Source organism: Lagopus leucura, unplaced genomic scaffold (genome assembly GCF_019238085.1).
Source record: "Lagopus leucura isolate 7727_CA_CO unplaced genomic scaffold, USGS_WTPT01 Super-Scaffold_100004, whole genome shotgun sequence".
NCBI lineage: Eukaryota > Metazoa > Chordata > Aves > Galliformes > Phasianidae > Lagopus > Lagopus leucura.
In genome coordinates, this window is record NW_024962264.1 from 42,647,127 (window position 1) to 42,670,183 (window position 23,057).

A 23,057-nucleotide genomic window follows, 5' to 3' on the forward strand; every position below is an offset into this window, starting at 1 on the left:
TCCGCGGCCGCGCGCCAGTCGCGTCATCGCCGCGCGCCGCTCCGTCAGAGAGGGAGGGCGGGGCGAGGAGGGAGCGGGGCGGAGCCGACGGCGATTGGCGGCCCCGCGAGCGGCGGCGCGGGAGGGCGGCGGCGCGGCGGGTGAGGCGATGGGGGGAAAGGTCGCGAGGTGGCGCGCGGCGATGATGTAATGGCTTTGTGCGGCGGGCGCTGCGCTCTCTGCGTGTTGCGCGCCCACTCGCGGCTCCGGGGCGGCGGGGGCCGCGGGGGCCTCGCAGGACCTGGCCCGGCCCCCCCGCGGCCCAGCGCGTGAGTGAGGGGCGGGTGGCAGCGACGGGGGGCCGCGCCCCGCCGTTCTCTCCCGGAGCCGCGCCCCGCTAGGCCTCGGCCCGAGGACGCGGTGGGGCTGCGGCTCCGAGGCGGCCCAGGGGCGGAGGAGGCGTCGGGGAGCCTGCGCGGCCTTCTGGGGGTGCGCCGGTCCCGAGGGGGCGGGGGAGCGGCCGGACAGGCGGGCGCGGAGGGCGTCGTGGCGTTCTGTTGCGGGGAAAGGGCTTGGAGACTGCTCGGGGTGCGTGGGAGGCCACGGCTCCCTGGGGACGCTTCTGGGAGAGCGGCGGGGCCGTGTCCGTGCGCGTCCCGCGGTGCCCGGTACCGCGCTCGGGACCAGGTGGGCTCGCTTCGTGCCCCCGAGATCGAAAAGCGTCATCTCTGCTCCGTGCGGCGCCCCGACCGGCCGCCCGTTGGTACTCGGCGGCTCTCGGACGCGGCGGAACGCTGGGAGGCGCTTTGCCGCTTTGCTTTATGCCACGCGCAGCCGTGGAGCCCGAAGGAGCGCGTTCCTCTGACCCGCTTGTGGGCCCGGGTGTACTTTTGATTCGCTGTACTGCTTGCTGGCGGACCTGGCTTTTTGCACCAAGTACAGTTACCAGCGGAACGCTGAGGGTTTTATTTTGGGTGAGAAACTCACGTAACTGAAACGCACGTGGTTCTAGTGGCTCTGCTTTGAAGGGTGAAGCTTATACCTGCTCTTAAAGCATCTTTTCCAGATAACTGACAAATGAAAACTTAATACTTTATTTGTCTCTTAGGTAAAAAAGACAAGTAAGGTTCTCTTTATGAAACTGATCCTCAGTCAAGTGTAACTTTTGATGTACGGTCTCTAAAGCCCCCCACTATGCCAGCAGCTACCGTAGACCATAGCCAAAGAATCTGTGAGGTCTGGGCTTGTAACTTGGATGAAGAGATGAAGAAAATTCGTCAAGTTATACGGAAGTATAACTATGTAGCTATGGTAAGTAAACATTTGATGTTTATCTAAAATCTTGTAAAATCTCGTTGATAATAACATTTGATAATTTTACTAGCATCAGTTTTTCTTGTAAAAAAAAAAAAAAAAAAAGCGTGATGATCTTTTCTGATGTTAGTGAAATTGATGCTAGTAAAATTATTTTTCCGCTTTTATTGGGAAAAAAAAAGTGGGTTCTTAATGCATAAACATTAATACCACCATCCGTTATTGTGTTTAAAGCTGTGTTTGTGCACAGCATTCCTCAGCTATGGAATTTTTTGATGCTTGAAATGTTTTATTAAAAACAGGAAGTGTGTGAAGTTTCATAGATGTCTCCTACTAAAGTTATGCTTTTCTCTTTACAGGATACAGAATTTCCAGGAGTAGTTGCAAGGCCTATTGGAGAATTCAGAAGCAATGCAGACTATCAATACCAATTATTACGCTGCAATGTAGATTTGCTAAAAATAATTCAACTAGGACTGACGTTTATGAATGAGCAAGGGGAATACCCTCCAGGAACTTCAACTTGGCAATTTAATTTTAAATTTAATTTAACGTGAGTCTTACCTCTCTATACTGTTGGATGTATGTTTCTGATTTAATGAAAATTTAGATTGTAAAAGTTAAAGCAAATATTTTTAATCTATTAATTGGAATCCTTTATGTGAGGGGGACTTGTGTTAACTAAACATACGTGCTTTATTCCTTCATTTCAGTGTAGTCTGTCTTGCAGAGATTTTGGTTCTGGATTCTTCTTGTTAATATGTTGTTAAAAAATGCAAGCTGTTTTGTTATGGTCTGTGTTTTGGCCTTCATTTCAGAACATATTTTGTATTAGTGGTAAGCCTTTAAGTATGAATGTGACTTACCCAGTGGGCTGAGATGCCTAAATAAGGTTCTGATTACATCTGGCAGTACTTGACAAGGTTACTAAAGCAGCTATGACCCCATCTTGACGTTTTCCATAAGTAGCCATAATTGGTCTGACAGGTTCTCATATGGCCTGATAAAAGTATTAGAGCAGGCACTTATCGAATTTAAATTTGTTGAAGGGTTGGGGATTTTTGGCAGTGTTTTGGGCTGATCATTGAAACACTCGACTGCATGAGTTAAAATTGCAGCCTACAAAGGAAGCCCAAAGAACAAGCCTTTGTGGGTTTTTTTTTTCCCCAGTTTATTTATATAATTAAAGTAATTGTGATTGTTATGAAGGAAAACTGCTGCTGTCCCTCTTAATCTTTCTACTTTTCTAAACAAGCAATGCTTGTCACAAAGAAGTTTAGTCTGAGGACTGACACTCTCTTTTAAAACTTTTAAAGTTTAAAAAGATTAAAGATGTTTGAAACATCACTTGAAAGAAAAGGAAGTGCAGATTTGATATTTTGGTATATCTAAACTTGGCTGTATGAGTGCTGCATGGAAGATATCTGTTAGAAGAACATGCTAAAGATGCTGAGTGCAGTAGAAAGAGGAAGAGGGATGAATTAATAACTTTCAAACTGGGAAGAAGAACCTCGGTTATGTTTTATTCAGTTTCTAAGGTCTGCTGTATATTCTGTATATCAAGCAGCTGAAAACAAAAGTAGTTTTCCATTCATTTGTTTCAGATGCTGCATAGATAAGAAGGCTTAGTAAAGTAGTATCTAGGGTGTCATTCAATGGACTTGTTGCTAGTTCATTGGGGGTGGGGAGATTTTATACAGAATGAAATAAGTGCTGCATGAAACGTGAACATTTTGAATAGGGATGCCAAAATGTGTGTTTGTGCGTGTGTGTTCCTAAACTTACTTTTTGGGAAGTGGCACTGTTCCAAGTGTTCTGCTTCTGAAGCAAAGCGACTGTTCACTTTTCCTAGAAGAAGGTTTGGGTTGGTTTTGTGTTTTGTTTTTTTTGTTTTGTTTTGTTATTCCAACCATTTCCTATCACTGTATATTTTTAAGGAGCATAATTGATTCTATAAACTAACTATCCACCTGATTAGTACAGAGGAACAAACTGGAATGAACTTTTATTTATTTTGAGCATGATAGGCATGTCTGTTTTGCATGGGTTCTTTAATGTGTTATGGAAATGGACAGGTGTTGGGAAGCTGATGCCTTAAAGTTGGAGAACTAATGAGCAGCTGTGTGGGAGAGAAGGAAAAAAAGATACAACATGTCCTGAGAATGTATTTCTCTCTTGATGAGTTATGACTTGCTATTAGGAATAAGAAATATAAGTCTGCAGCTGAACCTAGTAGTCCAGTTGGATCGTCGTATCAGTTTTATTTCTTGAGGTCTTTTCCCCCATGAAAATGGAAAACTATATGGTGAAGAGACTTTGTAAAACAATGTTATAGACAGTAATATAAATAATATCTAAGTAGAGCCAGCTTTGCATTTTTTTTTCCAATAACTGCTCTATATATTCCAATTATTTTGAAAATTATACTTCAGATGATACTTTTAAAGTTTTATCCACTTCGGTATTTTGTAACACAAAGCTCACAAAACTGAGGGTGGTAAATGGAACAAATGCAGAGATAAAAGGGATCAAGTAAGGCATACTGGATTTTTTTTTTTTTCCCTTCTTGTTAAACTGTAGGTTCAAAATCTGACTCTTAGAGAGAAGTCGATGATTTAGAACAGAATGGTAGACTGTCTGGATTTCAGGAGTTGACTTAATGGGGCAATGCTGAATTTCTAATTGTAATGAGGGGTTTTGATGAGCATGTATCTGAATATTCACGAGCAAGCTTAAATTATAGATAGCAAGAAGTGGATGGAAAGCACAGAACAAATACAGCACTGGAATTTGGTTATTGATATTAATTCTGTAATGTAGCAGGTGTCAGTGGTCCAACTGTTTTGTTACTGAACAGGATCGTTACCTTAAACTGTAATGTAACTATCCTTACATGTACTTTCTTCTGTAGAGTCTGCAAAAAGGGAGGAACAGGAAATAGACTTTTGTAAAGGAGACTGGAATGGAGGTGCTAGGAATCATGAACTACTAATGAAAGTTAACAAAAGCTATGAAAAGTGGTCATTTTAATAACAAACACGGAACAAATTCAAGTTGCTACTCCTATATTGCTAGTAATGTCTTTGTAACGAATAGGGGGGAAAAAGATTGCCTAATTTATAATCAGCGAGGTCTGTAGATTGTAAAAATGTTTTTCTCTCTGCTTTTAGAGAAGATATGTACGCACAGGACTCTATTGAACTGTTAACAACATCTGGTATCCAGTTTAAAAAGCACGAGGAAGAAGGAATTGAGACGCAATACTTTGCAGAACTGCTTATGACATCAGGAGTTGTACTATGTGAAGGAGTCAAGTGGCTTTCATTTCACAGGTGAATTTTGCATGTTAAGTAATTGAGTTGTCTGTTTTGATAATTGGGTTTTGTCTCATGTATTAAGCGGTGTACATCTGCTGGTGTGTAGTATGTATCTTGATTGGTAAGACTTAAAAAAAAACAAAACAAAACAAAAAAAAAAAAACTATTTCAGCTATCTATGGTGTTGTGTGTTAGAAAGGTAGAGTGTGTGGGATGCTAATGGCATAGATGATGGCTTTTTAACAGCAAAACTTTGAGCAAGCAATGCATGGAACTCCTAGACCAGCAGGTGGCATTGTGTCTCTAATATCACATGTGTACATAACAGTAGCAGTGGTTAAAAACAAGCTACTTGTAAGCAGATTTTGAGCAAATGCGGTTTATTTCATGGAAGATACCACAGAATTATTAGTAAAGATTTTTATGAAGCAGAGTTATATTTGTTGTAAATGTGCTAATATGAGCAGACAAAAATTCTTCAGCTTAGGAGAGGCCTAGTAGAAGTCTTAATTCTAGCAGCAGCAGTGAATATACTTTGCCATTCATTCCATCGCAGGAACGTTTTCCAAGTAGAAATAGAAATGAGAATCCCCAAAACTATGTGAATCCCTCAAGATATGAGGACAGGCTGAGAGAGCTGGAGCTCTGGAGAAAAGAAGGCTCTGGTAGGAGGGAGACGACAGCCTTATAGCGGCTTTCCAGTACCTGAAGGGGGCCTACGGGAAAGCTGGAAAAGAGCTTTTCAGAAAGGCATGTAGTGAGAGGACAAGGAGAAAGGGTTTTAAAGAGGGTAGATTTAGGCTAGATATTGGGAAGAAATTCTTCACTTTCAGGGTGGGGAGACACTGGAACACGTTGCCCAGTGGGGTTGTGGATGCCCGCTCCTTGGAAAGACTCAGAGCCAGGCTGGATGAGGCTCTGAGCAACTTGGTCTAGAAGGAAATAGAAGGATTGCCTATAGCAATGGGGTTGGAACTAGATGATCTTAAAGGTCCTTCCAACTCAAATCATTCTATGATTCTACGATATTCTGTTGACAAGACTTAAACCTTTAAAACTTAGGCATTAGTTATTGCACAGTCAGCTAAATGCCAGGGATAGCTTGGACTTTTTACAGGCAACTGTGAGTTTAGAAGCTTATTGCATGTAATGAGTGTAAGTTGACATCTTGAATGCTGTCTGCTAAGCAAGTCAATGAAAGTAGAATAAGCTTTTTAGCTGAATACTGGAGGTTTTTTTGCAGTCATATTCATGTTTATGATGTGCTACATTGTTGGGTGGTAGTATGTTTGTTGTCAAAACTGGGGGGGGGAACAGCAGGCCAAATTCCTTATCCTTAACTGTTAAGTATTAGTGGGGAGCTTGGAGGAGAGAAAGGTGGATGAAGTATTTAATCAGAAGTATTTAAGTCATTAAGCAACTGAAAACTAAGGCTTGCTTTGGCAAGGAATGTAAGATAGGAAACAAAAAATTGTACATAACAAGGAAAGTAATTGTACACTGTCCTTGGTGGGAAGAAAAATGAAGAATGAAACTATACAGATGTTTCATCTGAATACAAACTTAACTTAAATGAAGATACTGTCTCTTAATAGGGGCTTGGAAAGGCGTGTTGTTATGCATGACACCTAGCAAAGCTGTGGTGCTCTGCATGTGACTTAATGGCATTATGCTAAGATTCAGTAAAGTTCAAAAGATTTCCATAAATAATTATATATTTAAAAAAAAAAAAAAGCATTCCATGTGGGGTTGTTAAAAACTCAAATCTGGTTGTCTGAAATAATTAAACAATATTGCTTAGTAGAAACACTTTTCCAGTTAGACTTCCAAAAAAAAAAATCATCTGTAAGTATGCTTGTTGCCTAACCCCCTTACAGTGTCTTCCATTCAGGGCTTTATCTGTTTATGTTACATCTTCGTTCCTAAATAATCTTACTCTCTCTGTCTTGCAACTACAGCTGCAGCCTGGTGAAAAATAGTGGAATAAGAATGCCGTTAACTGTTTCAAAATGACCACAGATACTAAATGGGTGTTGAATTAAGTTCCTTAAACCCATTATTATGTGCAAATTTGTAATTGACAGCAACAGAATAACTTGGATAGTTCAGGAGAAGAACTGAGGTACATGAGGTACAGGCCTGCAACCTGTGTATCAAAAGGCATTGCCAAATAGAAGCAACTAAAGCTACAAAGTTTTCCTAGTGTTAACTTCAAGGATGCATTGTAACCTGTGCTAGCGAAAGAGTACAAAAGCCTCTTGTTCACTAGATACTCTTTTTAAAGTGTTGCTGTTTTTGATTGTGATTGTTGACTAACACTGTGCTGATGGTAGTATAAACTGCAATGATGGGGTGTTTAGCAGTTTGCCTCAGGTTTTTGGGATAGTTTTAATAATGTTCATTTGCTTTTGCTAAAAAGTGTATCTCTTGTGGACTTCACTGAAAATGTCTTTAGAAATCTTCTTCAGACATCCTCTTAATTCCCAAACGCTGAATGTCCACAACTCTGCTGAAAGTATTTAAAGGCTTTTGCATTTGACAGAGCATGTTGATGTTAAGCAGAAAACCTTAATGGGAGTAATGGGTGAAATTCTGAGGATGGTAAGATTTTGCTCAACTACGAAATGAATGTGGGTCATAAAACATGCTGCAAAGAATATTGAGCAGTTGTATTTTTGATTATGTTCTATTAACGTGAACTTAAAACAGTGTGAGAGCTCAGCTGAAGCTTTGTTTCATGTAGGCTCTCTATACATTAATTCTTAGAATAATGAAAGGTTTGTACTCAGTAGTTGCTGACTATGCTGTTGTTTCTGGTTTTTCAAAATGATTTGATTATTGCTAACACCCAAAATTTTTAAGTGTCTTTGCACAGTGACAGGGGAGGAAATACTTTTTTCTTAGAGTGAGAGGTTACCTGTTTTGGTTTTATTTTGCGTTCTTCAATTTTCTGGAACTCTTATATAACTTTTTTCTAGGATAGTAGCTTCTGAAATAGCTTTCTCTGCCTGCTTTCTATGTGTGTTTGATTTGCATTTGTCTTGGCATCCTGACCTACTGGCAAACTTGTGCAGATCTGCAGTTTTGTTAGACATGACTGAAGAAAGTTTTTCTGTCACCAGTTTTCACATACAGTAGCTTCACAGGAGACCACATTAAATGTTTAGTGTATTAAAATTTATTTGAGTTGATGAGAGAAGAAAGGAAGGCCCTGAATTCATAATTCTTGTCAGAGTCAAGAGTGTTGTGGATATTTAGCAATCTAGCCAGTTTGTAAAACAACAGCTCACATTCTGTTTTTGGGTGTTTGGCTTGCTGATACAGTGAAGCCTATGTGCAGTCTTCTTGGTACTCCTTGGGAGGTACTGTGGATATGTCTCTTAGGCTTAAATGTTTATTTTGAGAAGGTGGGAAGTTCCTAGCCATTGCATTTCATTAATAATTTATGTCTGACAGATTTTAGTAAAATTTAGAAAATCTGTTGGCTCACTTCTGTGTGAATATAGGTAGTTTTATGATGGAGTAAAGCTTTTTTTTTTTTTTTTTTTTCAGCCCTATCAGGTATTATTTATTTCAGAGCCTGTTGGTGTTTGGGTAAAGTTCATTGTTAATTGTTGATCTGATTTCTTTTTTTTTTTTTTCTTCCGGTAATGAGTGAAAGAAATGTGGTCACATTTGATCTTCTCTTGGTAGTCTTGTTGCCTACAGCTGTCCATGTTGATTGAAAAACAGTGGTGGTAAGAGTGCTTATGGTGCTGTATAGCTCCAGGCATTGCGGTTAGCTGCACTTACCAACTTTAAGTGATTGTATTAGGAACAGTAAAAGCTTTTTAAGAAAGGAAGCTTCCCTGCTCCGGGGTATAAACCACTAATTGCCTGTTATAGTATTAGAAGAAAACTTCACTAATGAGCAAGTAATTGAATAATTGCTCACTGTGAGCCTTCTTCCCCTTTTGTTAGTCAGCAGTGGCCACTTGAAAATGTTTGAAATGAATATATTTTAGCCTTGAATTAGAATGGTAGTTCTTACCTCATTGTAAGTACGGATGAGGAGAGCATATCAAACCCCAGAAGTATACAGACAAATGAATGCCTCAGTACTGCATTGTGATCAGTAATGTGTGGTTTTCTGACTGTTGTTATGAGCACAACAGGAGTAAGTGTGAGCACCTGGGAATTTCAGAAATGTAAGAGAGAACTTGATTGAGCTAAAACTAACTTGTGCTTAGGATCCATGAAAAGATATCTAACGAATGCTGCCATGTAATGGAAGGGCAATTCAGTTAAATAAGTTCACCATTCACTTATCGTGTTCAATTTTCTGTGTGAGGATTCCCAAATGAACGTATTTACAACAGTGTCTGGCGAACAAAAATTCTTACCATAATTGCAAAGTTGTTTTAGATTGCTCGTTCTCAATACAAATACTAAATGAATCCTTTCTTCTTGTACTATTTCCTTCTTATAAAAATTGAAAATGTTTTCTAGCAGTCCAGTAATATAATTTGTTTAAAGAAAGGTGAGCACAAGTATTGGTTTTTTTTTTCCTTGGGAAAATTTTTGATGCAGCTGTTATATTTGAGTCACAAAAAAAAAAAAACAGATATCAGGAACTCACTGAGTTTATAAATAAGTTCTGTAGTCTCTAGAGGATTAAGAGTCTACTTAATCCTGAGCAGTTTTGTTAGTTTTTTCCCTGATGGGGCTTTTTTTTCTTCCCACTTTGTTCCATGGAGGACTACCCTTCTGTGTAGGTGCTTCCAAGCTTTTGTTTTGATAGTATGCAACAGGTTTTTACATCCTAAGAGTGCACTGAAAACCTTTATCTTTGGCTCCTTTGCTCCCTGGCCGGTGGCTGCTGCTGTGGAACTTGGTCTGCTGCCAGCACAGCTTCAAAGCAGCAGTTGCAGCACAGGATTCATTCAGCTTGAAATTCCTGTTTAGCATACTGGAAACTCCCTTAGGAGAGCTGCACTAGTCTATACCATCTGCGTATCTTGTATTAATGGGCTTCTAGTAAACAATACATTCACTCCTTGTGTGTTCAAGACTTTCTGCTCCCTGCCTAGAAATTTGTAAGATCAAGGTGATGTAGAGATCTTAGTCATATACAAAAGGTACAAAAAGCAAACCTTTTTACATGTAAGCTAAAGCTTTAAGCCTTCATCAGCAGTCACCATTCTAAGTGGATGTAGTACAGTACAGGATCAGTAGTACAGCACTCTTATCTGATTTGTGTGTAGAATCACTATAGACTATATAGAATAGAATCACTAAGACTGGAAAAGATCTCATAAGATCATCTAGTCCAAATGTCCACTTACCACCAGTATCCAACCAAAACCTCCCCTCGTGCAACTTGAGGCTGTTCCCTCTCATCCTATCACTAGATACCTGGGAGAAGAAGCTGACTCTAGCTCTAGCTCTCTAGCTGTGACTTCCTTTCAGGTAGTTGTAAACAGTAACTATTATAATTAATTGTATTGTCATGTATCGCTCACCTCATAGCTAATGCTGAAAGACCCCAGTCAAGAATTTGGACCATGTTGCAAAATTCTCTTAGGGTACCATGGTCGTGCAACCGTGGTGGAAATTGAGAATTCACGTCTGGGTGGCCATTCATTCACTTGAATTAGACTGTGAATGTGCTGCGAATGCTCTTAAACAGCATAAGCACAGCCTTCAGTTGAGCAGTCCTGCTGGTACAGTCATTTTTCAAGTTGCATACCAGCTGCTGAGGTTTAACCCAGCAGGCAGCTCAGCACCACACACAGCCTTTCACTTGTTTCCTCCCCCCCAATGGGATGAGGGACAGAATTGCAGGAAAAAGAAAAACAGTGAAATACCAACAAAGTAGACCTTGTGGGTTGAGATAAAAACTGTTGTCTAAGACAGAAAGGGAAGAGAGAAGTAACATAAATCTTAGTTATATACACACACACAAGACAAGTGATGCATGATGCAGTTGCTCACTGCCCACTGATAAATACTTAGCCAGTCCCCAGGCAGCAGCTGCCCCCTGACCAACTCCCCTCACTTTAATGGTTTTCGCATGATGTCATATGGTATGGAGAATCCCTTTGGCTAGTTTAGGTCAGCTGTCCCTGGTTCTGTCCCCTCCCAGCTCCTTGTGTCCCCTCAGTCCCTCTTGCTGGCAGGACTGTGCAAGAGCTGAGAAACTGAAATATCCTTGACTATGTTGGAAATATCCAAATAATTTTACCAGGCTGGTAACTCTTGATAGAAGCACATTTTATTTGTGATTGCGATGGTGGGTGTCCCACAAGCAGGAGCACCTATGGACACAATAGTAGAGCTTTTGTACCTTGTCTCCCCCGTACCCCCTCACTCCCCTTTCTCCCAATGGTTGGGTACTCCAGGTTCACAATCTTACCAAAGATTTACATTTGTTAATTACGTTCTGACACTTGCTGATTCATGCTCTATCTTGTCAGTCAGTCAATCATCCTGCTGCTTCCAAGATGTCTCACTGAGCATGCATTCCTGGGGAAGGTTTATCTAGAGGACAAGTGATGTATCAGAGACTCCCTGAAAAGAACTATGGCAGCGGAGACTATTAAATAAAAGTTCTTATCTTGTTCTAATGCAGAAACATTTGATTCCCACAGCACCGCTCAGCAGCAACTGAAACATCGGTGTGTAATCAGTGTGGCTTTTCTCCTAAAGTTGCAACATAGCATCATACCAGATGCTATGAAGAAAATCAACTCTGTCCCACCTGAACCCAGGACACCAACAAAGTCTATGAACCTATTTAATTCAGAGCTGACCTAATAACATGGAAGATAATGTGTCAGTCTCCTGACTGGTTCAGTGCATAATACTGCAATCCTGCAAGTACAAGGGATTAGGAAGGATCAGATTTATGATCAGATCGTGAATAATCTGATTTATTACCTCCATCTTCCTAAGAAAAAGGATAAGTAGTTATCAGGCCTGCTTACTGTGTACTTTAAACCCTCTGCTTCATCTTATAACCCTTTGTAAAAGTAGTCTATTTCATGCTTTCTGTTTTTACTGCCACACCCCCTTCCTATGTCCTCTTTCTTCAGTAAAGGATTATGGAGAGGAGGTCTTCCCAACCTCTTCTCCACCATGCGCGCTCTGTAAGACCTCAGTTTTTCTTACCTAGCCTTGTATGTACATAACAAATTTTTCCAACTTGTTCTGTCATTGCCTTCCAAATGAGTCATAGTCTGCAAGCTACTGAAAGTTGTTAGCTGTCTAACTTTGTGCTGATTTAATTGGGAAAGCTGAATGGTTGCCTGCTCTTCTTCACTGCCGAGGAGTAAACTTACCTCCAGGTGTAAAGATGTGTTGACTCGTGAAAGCTTGTCCTTCCTTTGGATTATGAAGTAGAAGCCTCTTCCTCTGTTTCAGTACTAGGAATCAGCTAGGAGTCTTTCTGTTTAAGTTCTTGTTATCAGATCCTCTATCGGATCTGCAAGCAGATCATGTTTTTGCTTCATGTGGTCACTTGAGAATAAATTGTTTTCTCTGGAAGCTGCAGTTCGGACCATTTACACTAATTCTTACTCTGTTGTAAGAGTCAAAGTTGCATTGAACTAGACAAAATACCTTCTTGTTAATGTTTAATACTGTTGATGTTAGAAGTGAAGAATGTTTCTAAGTTACTTGACTGTATTGTCAATTTTTGTTATATTTGTTAATTTGCAGTGGATATGACTTTGGTTATCTAATAAAAATCCTGACCAACTCTAATTTACCGGAAGAAGAGCTGGACTTCTTTGAGATACTGCGATTGTTTTTCCCTGTCATCTATGATGTGAAGTATCTCATGAAGAGTTGCAAAAATCTGAAGGTAAGTAATCTGTTAATGATTCAGTCCAGGCATTTTTGGGGGGCGAATGGGAGGAGAATACTTTCTGCTGAGAGCTTATCTTTTGTATTCTGGTTTTCTGCTTTTGCTCTGATAATATCCTTTAAACAGGACTGTTCTCAAACTTGGTGTGTTTATTGCTAAAGTCTATTGATAGAGGCAGGCGGAAATGCATGTCAACTTTTATAACTACTTACTAGTTTAAAAATGTATGTATACAACTGTACTTGCTAAAGAACTTTAAGATTCTGGACTGCTACGGGAATGAAGTGCACCACTCATCTGAGGAAATAAATGACTGTTGCTTTTATGGAAAGTAAATTGATTTTTTTTTTAGGCTTTCTTAAAAAAGAACATGAATAAAAAAAGAGAGCACAAACTGTAGTACAACTAAATCCTAAGTCTTTTCACTTTGTCATGATGAACTAGTGGTCTGCATGGGGTTAATTGTCCTTTGTTTCCTTGAGGTGTTTAGTGCATCACTTAAATAGTAGCTTACAAAGATGTGTAACTTCTTTTGTTAACCAAATTGATGATGAAAATTGAGATCTCCCTTTTAGTTATTAAGAAAAGTCTTCATCCAGTTTTTGGGATAATCAGTTGCGCAGCTGGCTGGATATTAGAGAACACTTTAGATGTGTTTTTTTCTTCACAGAAACTAGAAGGGAAACAAAAACAAGCTTCAGAAGTCTCTTAAGAGTTAGGGGCAGCAAGCCTAACACCAACAAAAGAAAATAACCTTCTCACTTAACGGTGAAGTAAAACGTCTCTTATCTTTGTGGTGGTGATACACTTACCAAGAACAGTATGTATCATCTACTTCGGTGACCTGGGAAAGGCAGTGAAGTGACATTCCATATCCCTGTTCCAGGTGTTCCAGGCTGTTCACGTATTCCAAGTGGTTTTGGGCAGGAGGGAATTACGTTCCTTGTCATTTACTGGAGACAGTTGTGTGTAACCTGCACTGTTTAGAGATTCAAATGTATTTTGGAAGATAAGAAAATCCTTCATGAGTCTTCTTTCAGCAAAACTTAAGAACAAGGGTGTCTTTTCCAGAGTTTAGTATGTAGGTCAGCTTTCCTGCGGCAAATCTTGTTCCTTTCTTCTAACCTGCAGACTGGTAAGAGCAGGAGGGGATGTGGGCTATTCTACCACTCTAAATAACAGCGATGACATTATTGTGGACTTGTACTGTACTGAGAGCAGCAGTCTGAAAAAGTTGCTAAATGTTGCATATTGTGACTCTAAAATTGCATGCACTTTCTCCTGACATATTTGATGTCTATTAAATGGTAGAGAATTGAATTGCTGTGCAATTGTCCTTTATTGACTTGTGTTAGTTATTTTCATACAAAAAACACTGATTTACTGTAAGCTTCCCACCTATCTTTGCTCTCACACAACCAAAAATGAATTTCTAGCACTGATAAGACAAATATATGTTTGAGGATGTAGAAGCTGTTTACTGCTCTTGTAATGAATTTGCAGTATGCTGCTCTAATAAAAATGAATGTTATTAGTGTACTAAGCATGCAGACTGTGACTAATTTGAGGTATTTGTGTAGTATAGGTTAAATTCCTGCTTGGCCTATAAAAATCTTCATGTAGACAACTCCATGCATTTTTGCAGTGATAGCAACTCTAAAGTAGATTTATAGCCTTTGCTTTCATTTTCTTCTGAATCCCTTTCTACTGTCTTTCTCCCCCACAAGTTAAATATTCTTGTCTGGAGCACGAAGGTCTTTCCTGAAAGAAAACTTCAGTAGCCTAATAATCTTTGGAGGCGATTGTAATGAAATATTTACAAATATATCTATTAGTAACTATATATATTGGAAGGATTATTTTCAAAGCGTTCTTTGCTTTGCTCCTGTTTCTGTAGATTTTGCTACATTTCAGAGCTTGCAGCCACTGTGTAAATAGTACTGATTTGTGATTAGTGAGTGTTTTTGTCTTAAAAGCTGTTTGAAGCTGGTGCAGATAGCCTAACAGCTAGCACTGCATAATGATGAGGCAATGCTAAGTTGCAGCTTGGGAAAGTCAAGAATTTAGAAACAGCAAATAATACCTTGGAAAGGCAACTGCTGTTGCTAATACCAGCAGCTAGTTATTGGGAGTTAGACTATAGAGAACACTGATTTGAGATCTGCCCATCATCCCTGAACGTCCTTAAGGGTATAACTTAAACAACTGAATTGGTGTATATGCACTGTTTGAATGTTGTCTCCAAGCAAATGAAGAAAACAAGCTTCAGTGCTTGACTGTACTATATACAGACTAATTCTCAAATTTATTCAAACAATACTCAACTGTTCAAGCTGGAATAAAGTTAGACATGCCAGTACCAGTGGTTCACGTTGGTTTGCTTGGTGTTACTTGGGAATGTTATTACTTGAGCTTTCATTTTTAAAATAAAATGTGCTGTGTTAAGATTCATAGAAATTTTCATAACGTTAGGTCTGGCCTCTTGGTCAGATTTCTATTACTGTATCACTTCTAACATTATTACACTTTTATTGCTTCCCTGCCCATGATTGAAACTTGCTGAAGGTGTTGAGGACACAGGTGACCTCAGATACTAGGCAGTCTTGATTTAAGATCATTTCCTCTGTGTGATGTTTACACCTTTCAAAGGCTTATAGTTTCACTAAAGGTTTCTCCTTGGTGTTTGATCTCTCTAGACTATAAAGCATGAGCCACATGTTTTAGTCCATTTCTAGTGGTTTCAGCACTTAATGATTTTTAAGAAGTATGAAATTATATTCCCCCAGTTTGCAAAGATCACAGTTAAAGTATAATGCAGATCACTTGAAGGATAGACATATATATATGTAAAACCAAACTAAATTTCTGACTGTTTGCTTCTGCAAATGGTAATTATCATTTTTGAGCCACTAAAATGAAAAGTTACTTTAGTTGTTCTACAACTTGGAAGATTTTCAACCTATCTAAGCTTAATAGAAAATAAAGGAGCAGGTAGGTTTGCAGTGATTTCTGTACCTTTTCAGTATGTTCTTTTAAACCACGCGTCAGTATTCAGATATTGAGTTTTAAATTGCTCCTTTTTGCATGTGGGATGCTTATCCTCTCTTTTGTAAGAGGTAGATTTCATTCAATGTGGTGTTATTGAATATACGTGTCTGAGAGGAAGTTGACTATGTCTTTGGCTTTCATCATGTTAAAAAACAACTTGCAGAACAGAAATTCATCATTTGTATGTTCTTTTTTCCTGTCCTCTTTTGGCAGTTAATGGAACAAATTTTAAAGACAACTAGAATGTCTTGTACAGATGGACTGTGTACTCGGGTTTTTGTTGTTGTTGTTTTGTATTTCCTGTAGCTTTCTAGATATTTAAGGATATTCCTAGTTTTTGTAAAGTGAAGTGAAAAACCCTCAACTGAACTGTTGAAGGGTAAGTGGAAGAGAAAACAAGTCTTTTTCAGAGGAAGCCTACATACATTAACTAAGCACCAATTTGTAAGCACTTGAATTCTTGTATTTGCAGTAAGACATTTTTACAGTTTAAACTTTCATTCAAATAGAAGGGTTACAGGAACACCTTGATTTGTTCTTCAGCATCGCCAGTCCTTTCAGCCTCTTGAAGGGATTGTTTTGTTAAGTAGCAACATCTGTTCTTGGGGGAAGGACGGAACATGAGGCAATAGGAGTTTTGTTGGACACAGACACAGCTTGATTTAAGCTCTTCTGAGATGGAAGTGAATACAACTGTTGATACAGAAAGCTTGATCTTCCAACATAGAGACTCTTCAAGCTTCTGTGCAAGTGTTTAAAATATACTGAAGTTAAAAGTTGGTATAACAAGTTTTTCCCAAATACTGATGTTCGGTTTTGTTTTTTTTTTTTTCAGCAGTTAACAAATGTTTTCATTTTCAGGGTGGATTGCAAGAAGTGGCTGAGCAGTTAGAGCTGGAAAGGATAGGACCACAACATCAGGCAGGATCTGATTCTTTACTCACAGGAATGGCCTTTTTCAAAATGAGAGAAGTAGGTGCACGTGTCTTGGTTTTGTCTCCGTAGTCGTAACTTGCTATAATAGATGGAATTGCTGATTCTGATGTCCGTTGTATTTTAAGGGGTTTCAGAGGTCACTGCTTTCTTGACAGATATATACAGTAAGACTGTATTTTCCCCACACTAAGTGTGAACCAGCCCTACTGTTTCCCTATTTAGCTACTGTGAACGTCGCTTCTTGTTCTCATTGTATGCCTGGCTTTTCCTTCTTTTCTTTCCATTGCCTATTTTGCAGTATTTCTTTGGCAAAGTGGCTGCTAGAGCCAGACTCTTTACTGGGTGACTGTATTCAGGCTGCTCTTCTGCAGAGCTTCTGCTGAGCTGTAATACCCAGCTGGTGTGCACTGCTGCCTGTGACAGGCCTAGCAGCAGGGAATGAGCAGCTCTGCCTGCGCTAGCTGCTTCCAGCTAAAACTTGGAGGGTACAATGTTCTAAAACATAACATATCAATCAATTAAAATTTTGAAGGGAAATCAAGAAGCTTTTTATGTCCTTGCTATTTGTATATGCAGATACAATGGAAGAATACTAGGATATTTTTCATGAGTGGAATAAACAAATTCTAAATGGGCTTCTTGAAAGCAGTTACACTGGACAAATGCTAGGGCATCTGAATGTGACATTCTGATGGGAATTTGGTGTCATTTCATAATGGCAATAGCAAGCCTCATCTTTTTATAAGGTTTAGTATTGCATGCTGAGGCTTCTGCTTTCTGTAACATGGCCTTTTGTATATAGGAAAATAAGCTGACCATGAGTTTCTAACAACCGCTAGTGAGACAGCAGTTGAAATATAAGTGCTGTGGTGTGCTCTGGCTTGCTCATCGCAACACTGTTCTCCTCTCCTGAAACTGTGGATGTTGTTGAGCTGGTCACGGGCTACAGCTGCAGCAGAGGATGTTGCTTCTGATATGATCCACCTGTGATCCACACAGGTGCTGTTAACTGCAATCTGCATGCTATTGTTTATCTGTTGCTCTTGTATTTGAAACAAAATCTAAAGCAAATAAAGGATTGTACCTAAGGTACTGACTTTCAAAACCCATGGTGCCATGTAACAAATTGCATATTATTGAAGAAACAAATTATCTGCCTGAATTTGTCTAAGGTCTTACTCAGAGAAGTGTAGCTTTTAGTGCAAATCACTTGTTTAAATAAATCAACAAAGACTGATTATTTTTTCAGTGTTTCTTTTAAAATACAACATTTTGAAGTAAAAACTAGTCAACAGTAGTAAATATACTTAGTGTGCACTTCTAAAACCTTTTCAGTTGTTCACTGTTTAGCAATATATGTTAGAGTGAAAAACTTTGTTTCACAATGTTTTTAAAGATACAAAACGGTGTTGTTAATGTTAATAATTGCTTTTAGAACTTCAACTTGCTGGCTCTTCAAGTCCCAGCCAAAAAATTCAGATCTTTTTCTTTCCATCAGAAATATATAAATATGATGCTGGTATAAACATATATATATAGAAAAATATATAAATATATGATGCTGGAACAGCAAGCTGTGGTTTAGAGGTTTTCTTCTCTGTTTATAATTCGTATAGTACAGCACCTGAAAGGTTCTATTGATAATTTAGACTATGAAGTCTTACGTAAATGCAGTCTTAGTTTAAAAAAAAGAAAAAAAAGAAAAAAAAAAAGTTTCTTCTAATTTTGCTTTTTTTTTTTTAAATGAAGCCCTCCTCTTAGAGGAGGTAGCTGAGAAATGCAGGAAGATAGATTTCCTAAACTCCATAATTCCTGTGCTCAAACATGTACCTCCTCATTCTCGCCTCACAGTCATGTAGTGTAAATCCATTTCAAGACAAGGTATGATGGAACCCTCCCCAGTGATAAGCAGATAGACTGTGGGCACTTGCAGTGAATACCAAACATATATCTGTTGTGAGAAAGCAAAAAGAAATCTGCTGGAGAGATATTTTGTTGCACTTTCAGAAAAGCAAGTGGTATCTGAGGTGACACCAAACTACCAAAACATGCAGTCATTTTGTCATGTGAGGTGCACAGAGTGACTGATGGTATTCCTTGACTGATTTACTTTAAAGAACTGCAATATATAGCGTGTTTTGATCTTAGGTTGCGATTAAATGTATTTTTAGGCTATTTGAATTTTATGCTATTTTTATGTCATTTGAATCTAGGGATGTGATATGCAATGCTAAAACCAACAGTAATGCTTTTAAACTTTTCTGTCATTCTGTTTAAACTGGGTGTTTTTGGTGACATTAATTTGTGTCTTTCTTTTAACACTTCAGATGTTCTTTGAAGATCACATTGACGATGCCAAATATTGTGGCCACTTGTATGGCCTTGGTTCGGGGTCATCTTATGTACAAAATGGCACAGGAAATGCTTATGAAGAAGAAGCCAACAAACAGTCATGACACGAAATGAAAGGCCATCTTTTTGAGCTCCACATGCTTGTACATATGTTTTATCTCTGGTTGAACCCCTTGGACAATAAGGCTTTTTTCCCCCCTTTCTCAGCACACTTTCTTTTCTGCCTTTCTATGTACTAAACCTGACTGTTCCTATCACAGATTTTGATCTTAATGTTGATATATAGAATTTTATGGGTTACTTTTGGAGTCATAACTAGCCCATTTGTAAAGAAGCATGTGTAGGATCAGTGTGGCAGAGAGAAGGGGAAAGCTAAATCATAATGAATAGTATGGTAAACTTACCTGTATTGGTCTTTGGTCTTAGGTTTTTTGTCTCTTTCCCCTCCCTTCTCCAAATTAACTCATGCTGATTCTAACTAACTTCCCATTCATGTCTGTTCCTTCCAGTATGCAGGCGTTTTAGCTATTCAAGATTGTGGACCATCAAATTTGCACTTTAGAGAGCAACTCTGACTCAATCCTCTGTTTCATTTGAAGTTTTTTTTTCTTCTGCCCTTAGTTAGGAAACAATAATCTTCCAAGTTCAGCAACTTCACACTGTATTTTTGGCATCTTTTGGTATTTCAACCCATAGAATATGACATTTGCTGCATAACCTGCGTTCATTCAAGCAAAACAAACTACTGAAACCATAGTAACTGCTGTTGTTTTACTAATGTTCTGCCATCAGACACATCCTGCACGTGCCAACTGCTGGTTGGCCTGCTGCTTTAGATCCGCTCTGTGAGGAGGGAAAGAAGCTTGAGAAAACAGCTTTATACCCTTCAGGAAAAGAACAGCTCTGACTTTACCATCTTGCCATTAAGCTGAGATTTGAAGGCTATTGGAATAGTAGGAATTTTGTAATGGCGCACTTCCCTTGATTAACTTTTATTCTAGTGATGTATACTCCAAATATTTTTTTATGAAGTCATATTTATTATGTACTTGGTTTGACAATTTTTGGAAGTCAGTTTAGTTCAAGATAGAACCCAAAGATCTGAAAAAAAAAAAAAATACTATTTAAGTGTATTACTGAATCAGGACAACTAAATCGTGCTTTTTTGTAGTTGCTACAAAGACAGATGTTACAGTATTTGTTGTAAAACAACAAAATATAAATAACTCAGAACAAATAAAGTTACCTGAGGATTGTAATGCTAGTTTATTTTTGAGTATATCTTAGCAATATATTTTAGATATATTGTTTTAAAGGACCCTAAAATATGTTCTTATCTCTGCTTACCGTGTGTACAGAGCAGTTGTGCAGGAGGCATTTTTGGTATTGAATAGCTAAATCCAAGCCTGAGATGATGGAAAGTGTGACATTGTGTGCCTGGGTGTGCGTGCGCGCGTAGGGGTGTGCGTGTTCTGCACGGAAATCAATCACAGAAAAACTCCGAATGTTCGCCAATTATTCTGTTTACCTTGTACTGCAAAGACAAATAACAAACAGCACCAAACACCTTTTTCATTGAGTTACGACAATGTAACTGGGTGGTCCTTTTTAAACAACAAATAATTTGCGTAACAGAGGGTATTTGTTTTTAAAGCTTTTGTAAATAAAGGCCTAAAAAAATGTTTTCTTACATAACAAGAGACTGGTGATTTTGTTGAAGTTGTTTTTTTTCCTCCTGCAATGTGCGTATTACAGTCAATAATGCTGTTTTGTTTGAACAGATGGTTGTCTTCCTCTGTTTGTGAAATGATACAGTTCACTGCTTGTTGATTGATGCTTTATCCAGAGCAGAGTTCTCTTTGCACTAATTCCCACTGACCTGCATTGCTAGAGAGGTAACTACAGCTTCATCCTGAAGTGACCAAACCCCACTGATGATTTCTGTTGGTACCATTATGCAGTAGGTAAGGGAGAGTTATTTTAACTTTGTTTCTTCTTTGGCTTTAACAAGAAGATGGGTGCTGTCTGACAGAAGGGCACAATGCATTCTTACTATGGCATCAAATTGCCTTTTAATATTTAGGTTCAACTGAAAGTTTTGTGAAATCAATACATTTGTTTTCAGCTTCAATAGCTGTAGAGGTAAAAATAATTAACTTTTGGAGGGAATGACTTTTCTAACTTTTCTTTGGGATTTTGTTTTGAAATAATTTTTTAGGTGTAGGTGAAGGGATGTTTTTAGAGGTTTGTGAAGGTGTGTGTGTGGTAAGAGCTCTAGATCAGAATGGGATATGCTTTTCAAGTGACAGTTGTGCATCCTGCATGCCACTCTGTGCTTTGCTTTGCTTCCAGTCATGGGCATGGCAGAGCTGAGACTCCTTTTGCTGGAAGAACCTAAACCCAAGGATAAGCAGCAGGTGTGCACTGGATGTCCCAGCTGCAAAGGACCTGCAAAGCCTGCAGGATCAGGCTGTTTTTATAAGCTCTAACCTAAAAATCTCATGGGACATTTGACTTTAAGCAATTGTGTTCTTTAGTTTTTTTCCTGAGGCAGGAAAACAAAACAAAACAAAAAAGCCCTTAAAAGACAGTGATTAATATTAAACTAAGATTATGCTTTGTTCTGCGTGTGAACTCTTTGTCTGATCAGATGTGATCCAGGGTGATGAGAGTTGGTTACAGCTGGGAGGCATCTATGCAGCACTGTTTCTGTGCCAAAATTAGATTTAGTTTCCATTAAGGAGTGACTTGCATGGTAAGTTGTCAAGATTATGAAAAAAAACAAATTGTCTCCTGTTATGCATAGGACTGTTACTTGTAAACTGTGGAGCCTGAAATATCAATCTGTTTCCAAAATGGACAGAATTAATTGCTTTTGTGAAAATAAATGTAAAGGCAGATTTCCAGCTGTCTAGACATGTACATTTTTGTTCAGAGACAGGAATTCTCCTTGCAGGCTTCTCCTCTTCCCAATCCATTTAAAATCTATTGTTGGAGGTTTGTCAGAAGAAATGCAGTATCAAAAGCTGTTGTCTGATTTGACTTTTTTTTTCCTCACTTGTATTTTTGGCTCTTGGAGTCAGATGTTCCAAGAACATTATGTTCTGTCACTTTTTTTTTTTTTTTTTTTTTTTTTTTTTTAAGCATTTAATCCCTTTCCTTATTGAAACTAGGCAAGAAGAATTTTTGATATGGGAGAAAACAGGTCTGAAATTGATTTTGAGTGTTTGGTACATTTTTCTGTTATGAATTTGGGGATGACCTGTACCTTTGACATCAAAAAATTTTCCTCAATCTGGTTACTTCAAGCTCAAGAATGGTTCATTCAAGCCAAGTAAAAGTTGCAGGAAGCATGCAGTGGTGAACATGGAGCTTCTGACTGAACTGAGTACCGATTGTGGAAGCAGGGACAGATCACTCAGGAGTGATGCAGACACTAACTGTACAGTTAAGAAAGGCTAAGAAAGCAACAAACAAGCCTGAATGTTATCACTGTAGTGTAAGGGTAGTTTCCTGGGGCGAAGCAGAGAACAGATGCCTTCAAAAGAGGACCTGTGGTACTGCAGACCTCTTGGTGTCACCTTGGTCCCTGGGAACGTTATGGAGCAGCTAATCCTAGAAACCATTTCCAAACATGGAGAATAAGAAGACGATTAGAAGCCTGGATTTATGAAGGTGAGATAGCTTCTGACTGAGCTCACAGCTCACAGCAGGTATGTTTAGACAACATTGTCACAGGTCTCTCCTAGTGTTAACTTACGTGAGATCTGGTGGTATTAGAATATATCTAACTAGACCAACCTGGTTCCTGAATTAGTAGATGAGGCATGAGTAGGAGAGTCCTGCAGCCATGAGGTACGTTTGCTGCTTGTTGGTCACCCAGAGGACATGCCACACCACGCAGTGAAGATGTAATGGTTACTTCATTTTTTAGTTTATGGACTGGAAGACGTAACTGGTGTAGATGCACAGTTTTCTGTAAGGTCTGTGCTTTCCGCGTGCTCTTGCAATGTTGTGTTTGGTTGCAATAAGAGGTAACTGGTTCTGTGTGTGACAGTGGGGCATCATGAACTCTTGGAGCTTATGGGTGCAGTGTGCCTGGGAGTCAGTTATTGTTTATCTGGTTTTATTTAACTTCAAATTACTATATCAAAGATAACTAGTACTGCTTTCAGTGGGGGAGCCTGAACAGTTGCAGAGAGCAGAGCGGATCTGAGCAAGATGTTGAGAGGGCTCTGGTCACAGTGGGATAAGCTGATTGCTAA

General features: G+C 39.1%; 1 protein-coding gene across 1 annotated transcript; it reads left to right on the plus strand.

Annotated features, from left to right (window-relative positions):
• Positions 1-233: 233 nt before the first annotated feature.
• On the plus strand, positions 234-21,601 carry CNOT7 (CCR4-NOT transcription complex subunit 7). The gene is made up of 7 exons (XM_042871711.1): positions 234-308; positions 1,088-1,290; positions 1,653-1,846; positions 4,464-4,625; positions 12,309-12,453; positions 16,366-16,476; positions 18,768-21,601. The coding sequence occupies exons 2-7, from the start codon at positions 1,174-1,176 to the stop codon at positions 18,894-18,896; spliced, it is 858 nt and encodes a 285-aa protein (XP_042727645.1). The 5' UTR covers positions 234-308; positions 1,088-1,173; the 3' UTR covers positions 18,897-21,601.
• The last annotated feature ends 1,456 nt before the right edge of the window (positions 21,602-23,057 follow it).